Source organism: Pipistrellus kuhlii, unplaced genomic scaffold (genome assembly GCF_014108245.1).
Source record: "Pipistrellus kuhlii isolate mPipKuh1 unplaced genomic scaffold, mPipKuh1.p scaffold_m20_p_18, whole genome shotgun sequence".
NCBI classification, from domain to species: Eukaryota; Metazoa; Chordata; class Mammalia; order Chiroptera; family Vespertilionidae; genus Pipistrellus; species Pipistrellus kuhlii.
In genome coordinates, this window is record NW_023425493.1 from 17,817,548 (window position 1) to 17,829,706 (window position 12,159).

Genomic DNA, 12,159 nt, shown 5'->3' on the forward strand with positions numbered 1-12,159 from the left:
GATGTGAAAGAGTGTCCAAAAAGCAAAGTAAATAAATAAGTACATCATTTGTAATATCTTCTTTATTCTCATCTGTGATCAAGTTCTTGATGACCGAACACTGAAAAAATGTGTAGAAATTGTACATAAACACTGAAAAATAATGGAGAATAAGTAGTCATCAACTAGCATCTTTTAAAAAATAATATAACCAAGGGTGGGGAAAAATAAACAAATGACTTTCCCCACCCCCACTTATTTATAAGAACAAGAAACAGCCTTACAGATTTTTCTTTCAGAAGCTTTAGTAGCTTAGTAGTTTTGACAAAAGAACAGAGTATGACATATGCATACTTATGAAAACATAATTTAATTCAAAATTTAAACTACTTACCGGCAAGTACAAGGGTAACATTCAGTACAATGAATATTCCACAAAACAGGCCAACTCTAAAAGTAGTCCATGCTGGTGCAGGCTGTGGACAGAAAAAACAGAATTTGGGGTATAGGGCAAAATATTAAGTACATTTAGTACATGCTGTCACAAATCAGTAGCACAAACCTCAAAGTTCAATCAGGAAAATAAAAATATTTTATGATTTGTATTTTTAGAAATCTGAACCAGAGAATCATCCCTCATCATTCTATAATACTAGTATAGAGTTGTCAATTATTTTAATTCTTTTACAGAAATCTGAGTCACTAAATAAACAAAATTATAATTTTAGGCATCAATTTATATATACTCTGATTTTCTTACAGAATAGATTTAGTGCAATTTAGAAGTCTTGAAAATCTTTTGTCATACTTATACCTAAATATTTCATATTTTAATTATAAGTAGCATTATTTTTAAATTTTTCATTTCTAACTTTACATGATGGTCTGTGGAAATATAACTGATTTTTATATATTGATCTTGGATTCAGCAACTGTGCTAAACTCACTTGCTAGTTCTAGTAGTTAATCTATATTCGTTAGATTTTGAGGTCATCAAGTCATGAACAATAAAAAAAAACCTTCTTTCTTTTATTCTTTCTTTCTAATCTGAATGCCTCTTATTTCTTTTTCTTATGTGACAGTACTGGCTATAAGCTCCAGTACAATGTTGAAGAGAAGTGAATATCTTTTTTTGTACTTATTTAGGAAGAAAGCATTCAGTTGTCACCATTCAGTATGATATTAGTTGCACGTTTTTCATAAATGCCTTTTATAAGAATGAGATAAGAAAGCTCTGTTGATTTCTATTCCATTGTGGTCAGAGAACATACATGCTATGGTTTAAATATTTTTTAGTTTATTGAGACTTGTTTTATGACATAGAAGATATCACTTAAATGTTTCTTGCTATAATATAATGAATATTATTTAATAAAGGCTTTTTTTAGGTATAACTATTATATTTTGGATGAAGCTGTATAGTAGTCCAGCACAACTGACACCCCAATCATTAAATACACATCTCATCTTTTGGTAAGACAACAAAGTTAGCATGTCAATAAAAATAAACAAGAGAAATATAGGATAAGAAGAGATGGGTGGGAAGTCATTACAATTCATTATGAAGTGAGATTTAGTATCTAATTTTTAAATTTAAAAAAAGTATTAACTACTTAAAAATTTTTGAAACATTATTTAAAGTAATGAAATAGGTATATTTTATCAGCTAAACAGATTGTATTAATTATTAAATTGGTAAAACCAAACAACTGGAAAAAAATACTAACCTGAGCAGCTCCCAAAGGGGGAACACGTAAACGCTTCATAGCTTTTTGTCTATCACCATCTTCAAGTTCATTGGTCACTACAGCCTAAAAAGACATATTATTAAATTTTTTAATCTTTCACCAACAATATGTTTATTGATTTTAGACAGAGTAAGGGGGGGTAGGGGAGAGAGAGAGAGAGAGAGAGAGAGAGAGAGAGAGAGAGAGAGAGAGAGAGAGAGAGAGAGAGAGAGAAACACTGATATGAGAAATATTGATCGGCTGCCTCCTGCTTGCACCCTAACAGGAATTGAACCTGCAATCAGGCATGTGCCCTGACCAGAAATCAAACAGGTGATCTCTTGGTTCCTAGGTCAATGCTCAACTGCTGAGCCACTCTGACTAGGCAAAAGGAGGAAATATTTCATTAAAAGTAAAACGTGTAACATTGAAAATATTTGGTATATGAGTGAGATTACTATACCTCAGTTTCAGAGATGAGCTGATTGATTTTCTTGCATGTATAAAATGGAGCCACTTCTACATGAGCTACTCGCCAATCTGCTCCCCGAGATGTTTCCAGGATCTTGTCATGCTTTTTAAGGATTTTTCGAAAACCTGTAAAATTCAGATTCTACAGAAAGAAGTGAGAAACACTACTATAATTTCCAGCACCATAAAGAAGATAAAAAATAATAAACACTGTGTATCAGAACTTACTGAAGATTGAGTACCTAGGGAAATGACAATGTTTTCATAAAAGCATTTACTGAAAGGAAAAGACTCTTCTTTCTTATTTTATTTATTCATTTCAAGGTAGTATGTTATCAGTAATAAAAAGAAACCCTTAATACAGACCATATTATTTCTATTTCAAGTAAATTAATGGAAGTCCTAAACTCAAAACATGTTTATTTCCATTTTCTTATCAACAATTGTTTTCAAAATAGCTACTTTATATTATTTTGATTATTTGATCAAAAGAATATTTTCAGAAATATTTCAGAATTATCATGCACTGAATACATTTATAAGTTCTCTGCTGTTTGAAGGACTGGCATAGTTTATACATTTCTCCCCTACTCCTATGCAAACATGTACAAACCAGCATGGAATATGGAAGATTACCTATTTCTCTTAACTTTCATACATTCTCAGTTAAGGAATGGGATTGCAAAGAAGAATCAGTAGAAAAGAAGTGATCACTCTTACAGGGTTTAGCTGAAAATGAATGGAAGCTGGTATTTTTCCTCCATTTCTACTACATCAAAATTCTACTTTTCTACATTCTCAAATTCTGTTGTTTGATCAACATGCAAAAAAGCAGAAAATTATGGATTTGCAAGGTTCTTTAAATGAGAGGTCTCCCAAATTTTCTGATCACATCCCCATTAGTAAAACAACAACAACAACAACAACAACAACACTCACTCCAAACTAAGGCTTTGTTTGCTTATAATTTTTTCCTTAATGAATCATCTTAAATTTTTCTTGGGTTACATACACCATGACTTGAAGACTGCATTCCATCAACTTTTCTTTCTCCTGATTCTCAAAATCAATGTCTTCTTATAGAATAAACAACCCTCAAAGAACATAAGGATAAATCAAAACTTCTATAATTTATAATTAGTTTTGTTTTCCCAAGGAGCTTTTTATAATGACCCCAAACAAAAGCTTCTAGGAAAATTAAAAAATTTCACAAGGGTATTTCCCTGTAACACACAAGCATAAATAATAAATTATGAAATGTAAGAAATACATTTAAAAAAATCCTCACCTAAGGATATTTTTATTTGTTTTAGAGAAAGAAGAAGGGAAAGAGAGAGAGGAAGGCCATGGATCCTTTGCCTCCTGTGCATGCCCTGACAGGGGATTGAACCTGCAACCTTTTTGCTGTATAGGACAATGCTCAAAAAATAAGTTATACAGCCTATGAATAAATTGCAAAGGAAAGTAATTTCCTATCAGATATATCTTATCTAATTATTTTTCTATTCTTCTAAAATTATTTTCCAACTGGATGATTCTTTCAATGATAAAAAAACAAACAAACAGCAAACAAGAAAGCAGAATTATAAAAGGGAAAGAGAAATAAATATATGTATTAACAACTTAGATCACTGCAGATATGAGGCTACATTTACTTTTTATATTAAAATACCAGTGTTTGTACCTAGTAATACTTTTGTTATATAATCTTTAGTTCATATATATATGATCCTATAATGATCATAACGATTGGTTAGAACTGTAACAATCACAAGAATAAAATGAAAAAAGAATAGTGCATAAGATCTCTCTAAAGATGGGGGGAAGGTGAGGAAGATGTATTGCCTAATTTAAATATTTATTGGTGAATGAGTCATCTGTTTTTCAGTAAATTCCTTATAAATTTAACTATATAAACAAATCTACAATTACAAATGAATAAATGCCCTGTATTTCCAAAATTTCACATACATGGTAGCTCAATTTTTCAGATTAAATTTTTAAAATATTAAGTGATATAGTAACTTAGATGTTTGGTCTGTATACACATTTGCTGTGACAATTCCTTTTTCTTTTTTTTTTAACCAGATTAAAAAAAAGTTATATTGCAGCCTGTGAATAATAAAACTGCAAGAATTCTTAGTGGCAAGTTAAAAAGTCAGTATCTTTTATATTGTTAGTGTTCATTGGAAAGTTAACTGTCCAATTGCAGTTGTAGAAACTTTGCTATAGTGTTGCAGCAATATATTAATAGAAGCTCTTATATAGCCACCAGTGGCTGGGTAGATATACATTATTTCTGATTTCTACTCAGTAAGGCTAGAAATGCCTACAAAAAATAGGAAACAAACTATTAGTCTAGGCCAGCGTTTTTCAACCGCTGTTCCGCGGCACACTAGTGTGCCGCGAGATGTTGCCTGGTGTGCCGTAGGTGCAGACAAGACAAGAATTTTATAATTTTTCACTATTTTGTTTACTTAATATTTCATAATAAAGTAATTATAAAATACTTTCTTTGTGTTTATTTGATTCCTATTCAAGAGAATTACTTTATATATAGTCAATATAGGCACAGAGTTAAATTTTTTAACATTTTCTAATGGTGGTGTGCCTCGTGATTTTTTTCATGAAACAAGTGTGCCTTTGCCCAAAAAAGGTTGAAAAACACTGGTCTAGGCTACTCCTGAATATTGTACAAAAAGGTTTTAGAAAACTGATCTTCGAAAATAGAAGTCTTATTAACAGGTTTTAGAAAACTGATCTTTGAAAATAGAGGTCTTATTTTACTATCTCTGGTAACATGGTTTTGGCCAGTAAGAACATCAGAAATCTCAGTAAGCACCTAAAGAATAACGGTTTGGCTCAGTGGATAGAGTGTCGGCCTGCGGACTGAAAGGTCCCGGGTTCGATTCTGGTCAAGGGCATGTACCTTGGTTGTGGGCACATCCCCAGTAGGGGGTGTGCAAGAGGCAGCTGATCGATGATTCTCTCTCATCGATGTTTCTAACTCTCTGTCCCTCTCTCTTCCTCTCTGTAAAAAATCAATAAAATATACATATTTTTTAAAAGAATAATGGCATGCTAAGGATTTTCCTTTTGGATTGGCCCATAAGTACAGTTCCAGGTAATTCCATTTATTGTAATTTCTCAATTATTTAAAAATGTCATTCTCCAGGGTAAGAATGTAAGTACCTGATAGTTCTGCAGCAGGATAAGACTGAGGTAGAACTCGCTGAAGGCCAGTTTAAGGTCTTTAATATTCCTATGTTGCACACGTTCTTCATGGGACAGATGGAAGACTGGCTTTCTGCGCTGTCGCAGCGTAGTAACACCAGTGCTTTCTTTCTGCGCATCCAGTGATGACTGAAGCTCATTCTGAAGTGTAGCAAATCTGCGCTGAGCCTCTGCGAGCTTTTCTGTAAGAAATAAAACAGAATTGTCCAAACATCAAGATCAAAATGGTGGTAAAAGTTCTTACCAATTTGTCTGAATTTTTACTAATCATACTAATTTGTTTCCTTAAAATTTCTAGAGAAAAAATTACATGTAATATTTAGAACTGGATAGGAAAAAAATGTTTTGGTACAACACCCTCTTTTCATCTACCCTACATTTCCCTTCCTACAAAATCTCAAATGTACCCTTACTTTTGACAAATGACACAGAATTTAAAAAGCCACTAAGAGTAAGAATGCAAAAATGGTACAACCACATTGTAATTTGGAAAACAGTTTGGCAGTTCTCAAAAATTTACATAGTTACCTTAAGATCCAGCTATTTCACTCCTACATATATACCCAAGAGAACTAAAAGTACATGTTCACACAAAACATGTGCTCATACACAAATTAGTATTCATAATAGTGAAAAAGTAGCCCCAGTTGGTTTGGCTCAGTGGTAAGAGTGTTCAGCACATGGAGTGAAGGGGTTCAGGTTCAATTCTGCATGTACTACAGTCACAGGCTTGACTCCTGGCCCCAGTTGGGCTGCATGCAAGAGGCAACCAATCAATGTGTCTCTCTCACATCGATGTATTGATGTTTCTCTCTCTCTCTTTCTCCCCTCCCTTCCAGTTTCTCAAAAAGATATCCTTGGTGAAGATTAACCAAAAAATAAAAAAAGTGAAAATAACCCAAATGTCCATTAATTGATGAATGGATAGGCAAATAAGGTACATTAGAGACCTGGTGCACAAATTAGTGCACCAGTGAGGGAGGTCTCTCAGCCTGGCCTGCTTGATCGGGCTAAAACCAGCCCTCCGACATCCCCCGAGGGGGTTTTGGATTACCAGAGGGCACAGGCCAGGCCAAGGGACCCCACGGGTATACAGTCAAGGATGGGGAGGGGCACAGATGGTTGGCCAGCAGAGGAGGGACTGGCCGTGGAAGGGCTTCAGGGCATGTCCGGCCCATCTCATTCAGTCCTGATCAACCAGACCCCAGCAGCAAGCTAACCTACCAGTCAGAGCGTCTGCCCACTGGTGGTCAGTGCACTCATAGCAAGCAGTTGAGTGACCTTAACATATCATTAGCATATTACGCTTTGATTGGTTGAACAGAAAACCAGAGACTTAGCATATTAGGATTTATTATGTAGGATATGTAAAATGGAATATTATTTAGTAATAAAAAGGAATTAAATGTTGACTTATGGTACAATATGGATGAATCTTGAAGACACCATGGTAAGTGAAAGAAGCCAGACAGAAAATGCCACATTCTGCATTCCATTTATAAAAAAAATGATCATAAGAAATGAATATATTTATCTCTCAGGTAAATCCACAGAGATAAAAAGTATTTAGATTAGTGGTTGCCAGGGTTTGGGAGGAAGAAGGAAAAAGGCAGAGAAAAGAAAGAAGGGAAGGAGGAGGTAAACAGAAAGAATAAATTAAGTTGGTTTCACATGGCTAGATTTTTTTAAACTATCAATCACTTTTTTTTAACAAAATGGAGAAAGTATAATATACTGTGAATAGTATATATATCTAATTTTCATGAGATCTATTAACAAGAAAGCAAGTAAGGCTGACTGCTTTAATTAACTTTCTCTTTGCCCCCATCTTTTAATAGCTCTTAAGTAGCTGATTTTGTTGTAATGAACTCAAGATTCAAGATATTCATGAAATAGGAAGAAATGGGAATTTTATCCTAATTAATTCAAAATACTTAATCCACATTTTTACCACACATATAAGCATAGAACAAAACCTGTTAAATGTGGGGTACTAGATACATATAATCATTTGAAAAAGAACATTTAGTATTTCAGTGAGATTCTTACATTGCATTACACATTGTGGTATCTTAAATTCAATAAGAATAAAGAAAAGTAGCTGAAACTGGTTCAGCTTAGTGGATAGAGCATCTGCCTGTGGACTGAAAGGTCCCAGGTTTGATTCCGGTCAAGGCCATGTACCTTGGTTGCAGGCACATCCCCAATAAGGGGATGTGCAAGAGGCAACTTATCCATATTTCTCTATCGATGTTTCTCTCTATCCCTCTCTCTTCCTCTCTGTAAAAAAAATCAATAAAATATATATTTTTTAAAAGAATAAAGAAAAGTAAACACATAGCAAGACACTATATGACAGGATTATAGGAATGTTACCTAATTATAGACATTTAAACTGACTGTACTTCCGCTTTGCCCACAGCCAATCAGAGTGAGTATGCAAATTAATCCAACAAAAATGGGACGCCTGCTATGAGGGGGAGGAGGGAGGGCAAAAGGAGCTACAGGAGTGGTACTCTGGAAAGAAGTGAGAACTTGCCAGCTCCCAGGTGGGCAGGGAGTGGGGACTTGCCAGCTCCCAGGCGGCTGGGAGTAAAGCCAGGGGAAGGCCTATTCTTGCATGAATATCATTCAACAGGCCTCTAGTAACTATATAATAGAAATACTTCTGAGTAACTATTATCCAACTGGTCTTGCATTTATATAAAGCCTGAAAATATTTAACAGACAAGAAATAGATCTGGTCATATCTTGTTTGGTTCAATGGATAGAGTGTCAGCCTGCAGATTGAAGAATCCTAGGATTGATTCTAGTTAAGGGCACATGTTGGGGTTGTGGGCTGGATCCCAGTAGGGGCATGCAGGAGGCAGCCAATAAGTGATTCTCTCTCATGGTTGATGTTTTTATCTCTCCCTCTCCATTCCTCTCTGAAAGCAATTTAAAAAAAAAAATTTTGTTTTAAAGAAATCTATTTCTACTGCCATAATTTTCGTACTGCATTCTCCTAAATTTTTTCCTTCTACCATGATTAGACAAGAAGAAGAAATAACTAGTCACCACAAAAAAGATTTCTAACATTATAGCCTTCAAGACTGATACCACTTTTAGTGTTGAAAGAGACCTGGGAGACTTCTAGGCCAATGATCAACAATGGTGTCACCAAAAAGGACCAGTTCTTTTAAAAAATTACCCTATCCTCCCAGGGTCTTCAAATATTAAAAGATTTTTATATATAAATATAAATAAATACCCCTATCATGTTAACCAAATATATGTAGTAAAAAATAAAGATCAATAAAATAATTTACATCAGGTTTTCTGAAACTTTAAAATAGCTTGACTCCTCACATGTGGAAACCTAGAAGGCTGGGAATCAATTTGCTCATTTTATAAGCAAGTATATATGGACACCTAGGAAAGTTAAATGGTAAACTTCTAAAAAAAAAATAATAAGGGTCAAAAATCCAAAATGTAATTGGTAGATAATTGGTGTGAAAATAAATACTCACATTTTAGTAGTATTTATTGTTTTGTTTGCTTGGCTTTTATAGTATTTGCTTGGAGTAATAAGTTTTAGTCAATATTTTTAAAAAAATATATTTTATTTATTTTTTTACACAGAGGAAGAGAGAGAAATAGTTAGAAACATCGATGAGAGAGAATCATCGATCAACTGCCTCTTGCACATCCCCCACTGGGGATGTGCCCACAACCCAGGTACATGCTCTTGACCGCAATCGAACCTGGAACCTTTCAGGCCGCAGGCTGATGCTCTATCCACTGAGCCAAACCGATTTCGGCAAGTTTTAGTCAATATTATATCTCACTTAAAAATGACCATTTTAGCTAGCCATTAAATATTTCTATGAGATGTGAGTGGAGGAGATAGGTGTATACTAGGTAAGCTGAACTCACCCCTGTATTATTTATAGTTTCTCATGTGTCCTAGTGTCTGAAGATTGCAGTTACAAGACAATCTGCCATGAAAAAGGCAGCTAACTAAGGAGAAAAATGATACTGTCTAGGACAAGTGCCAAATTTTATTTCTGTCAATCATGTCTTCATATTACCTATCACTTCCTGACCTGGCAAAAAGTCAGTCTGAAGACTATGAATTTGTATCTACTCTGTGATGACATCAAGAGACATATCTTGATGGCCCTGCTACATAGAAAAAGGAAGTCGTTAAATCACAGCCCCCAAGTTTTTAATAGTAGAATGCCTACATTGTTTTTAAAAAGTAACAAGTCTAAGGTATCATTTTTTAAACTGAAGGTTTATTTCAATATGGGGTTATAAAAGCAATTCAGTGTATCATAAGTCAGGATTTTAAAAATAAATAGAAATAATTAAATATTTAATTAATAAAAACAGAATAAATCATAAGTGGTATGAGTATTGTTCCATAAAAATTATTTAAACATATTACATATATACACACATTTATAGATGCATGTAAACACACAAAACACACATATCTATGTGTAACTAAAAAAATATAAAAGGTATTTATCTCTTGTTAAGAGTAGATATTTATTTTTCTTTGTAAACTAAGAATGATTAACTCTTCTTTGTGATCTAAATTATCCATTTAGAGTTGGGCTTAGAAATCCACCCCAAAAAATAATAGTAAAAGAAAATGCTATTAATTTTGACCTCATTTGTTTTTCATTTACAGCCTTAGATTATATACAACGGCCTTTTCTCAATCTCAACACTCTTTCCACTGCAAATCCTTCCTCTTTGACCTCCTCTTCCTCAGCCTTTATTACATGGCTGTCTACATTACTGGCTTCCTCTTTATTCTCCTACCTCCTGATTATAGAAATGATTTTTGTCCTTGAAAATTGTCATTCCTTTTGTATATTTTCCCCTTGATTAAAATTTATCCATTTGCATGGTTTCAAATAATATTTCCTTTAAAAAAAATGCTTCATTGAGTTTTCAAGAGAGAGGGAGGGAGAGGGATAGAGAAATAGAAATATTGATGAGAGAGGAACATCATCAACTAGATGCCTCTGGCACACCCCTAACTGGGGATTGAGCCCACAACCTGGGCATGTGCCCTGGCCAGAATTCAAATGGGTGACCTTTTGGTTTTTGGGTTGACACTCAACTACTGAGCCACATTGGCTGGGCTATAATATTTCTATTTTGTCTGCCTTCTAGGTATTTATAATGAGTGAGAAGAACATGAATATATGCCATGTCAATTAACGGCCATGTGCCTTTGCATAAATTGTTCCCTCCACCTAGAAAGAAGTCCAGTCATCAATGAAAGATGAGGTGGACACAGAGTTAAGATATTCGCTTCCCCTTACTTTTTATTCTTTGCTTGAAAGGAGTGACTGGTTAAGGAGACTAAACCAGCAAAAAGGAAAATAAACAATGAACTTATCCAATAATTCTTAGAGAAGATAATTATTAGATCAAGGTCTCAAGAAACTGAAATTCAATCAGTAATTGTAGAGATTTGCACAGACTGAAGAGGGATATCTTTTCTACGATGACTGGAGGAAAATTAATAACGGTAAGAATGTCTCTAGGTATCTAGGGAGAGTGAGTGGCATAGATCTACCTAAGTATTATACACCAACAGGAATTGAAGGTCTTCATTTTTATTTGTAAAGTAAGAGATTAATCAGCATGATGGGGAAGATTTTGAGCTCAGAGAACTCAAAAGAATGGTGTAGGGTTTAGAAGAGCACTTTGGAGCATAGAAAAGAACATTGATTAGGACCCAGTTAAGAATCCCAAAATGAATTTATAGTGATTCAAATTTGTTCTGCTATATGACTTTTCCCTAGCCGTCCTAACCAGCTCATGGGTACACATGAAGATGAGAAATGGCATATTGGTCCACAATTGGGAGTTTCACTAGGCAGAAGCATTACAAACAATAAGGGTAAAGGGAGTAAAAAGTAAAAGTACAGGGACAAAGTGGTTAAACGACTGAAGAAGCAAGTCATTCTAGGAAGGGCTGAGGGAGTCAAGAAACTTGAGCTCTGAGAGACAACAAACAGATGTTAAAAAGGGGGGAAGCAAACATGTATTAAAAACAAAATTTTAAAGAGTAAGATATAAATAAACATAAGCTTTAATATTTTCTTCTCAATTTTAATAGCATCTTGTAGAAGCTACTCTGCTGACTGTGAGCTCTAGAGAGATAAATATGAGTGTTGCACAATGCAAGGGGGGATGGATAAAAAACTGTCATTATTAAAAAGCTGAAACTGTAACTCAGCTCTGAAAGAAATTATGAAATTAAGTTTCAGACCCTTAAAGCTACAGTGAAGCTCTATTAAGATACTGGTTCACAACGAGATCCCAAATCCTTGCAAATATAAGAACATGTAGGCTCGCGGTCACCACCCGGTGATAAGACTTAAACACTGAGGTATCAGATGTGTTTCCACCTCAGCTAAAGAAAATATCCCTTAAGTGCAATATAACAAGGAAAGCAAATTTTTTAAAAATATATTTTATTGATTTTTTTTACAGAGAGGAAGAGAGGGTTAGAGAGTTAGAAACATCGATGAGAGAGAGACATCAATCGGCTGCCTCTTGCACACCCCCTACTGGGGATGTGCCCACAACCAAAGTACATGCCCTTGAATGGAATCGAGCCTGTGACTTTTCAGTCCACAGGCCGATGCTCTATCCACTGAGCCAAATCGGTTTTGGCGGGAAACAAATTTTAAAATTATGACCAATGTTTAAACAATGACATGGTCGTTTCTCCTTCGCA

At 34.5% G+C, this 12,159-nt stretch overlaps 1 protein-coding gene across 4 annotated transcripts in view; it reads right to left on the reverse strand.

The window, feature by feature from the left end:
• The window catches only part of XPR1 (xenotropic and polytropic retrovirus receptor 1), a 91,504-nt gene that overhangs the window by 39,878 nt on the left and 39,467 nt on the right, over positions 1-12,159 (reverse strand). For all 4 annotated transcript variants that reach the window (XM_036442582.2, XM_045583168.1, XM_036442581.2 and 1 more), the window contains 4 exons: positions 5,370-5,593; positions 2,170-2,319; positions 1,707-1,790; positions 374-455 (listed from right to left, as the gene is read on the reverse strand). In XM_036442582.2, coding sequence (XP_036298475.1) covers positions 374-455; positions 1,707-1,790; positions 2,170-2,319; positions 5,370-5,593 — 540 coding nt within the window. The remainder of the gene's footprint in view (positions 1-373; positions 456-1,706; positions 1,791-2,169; positions 2,320-5,369; positions 5,594-12,159) is intronic.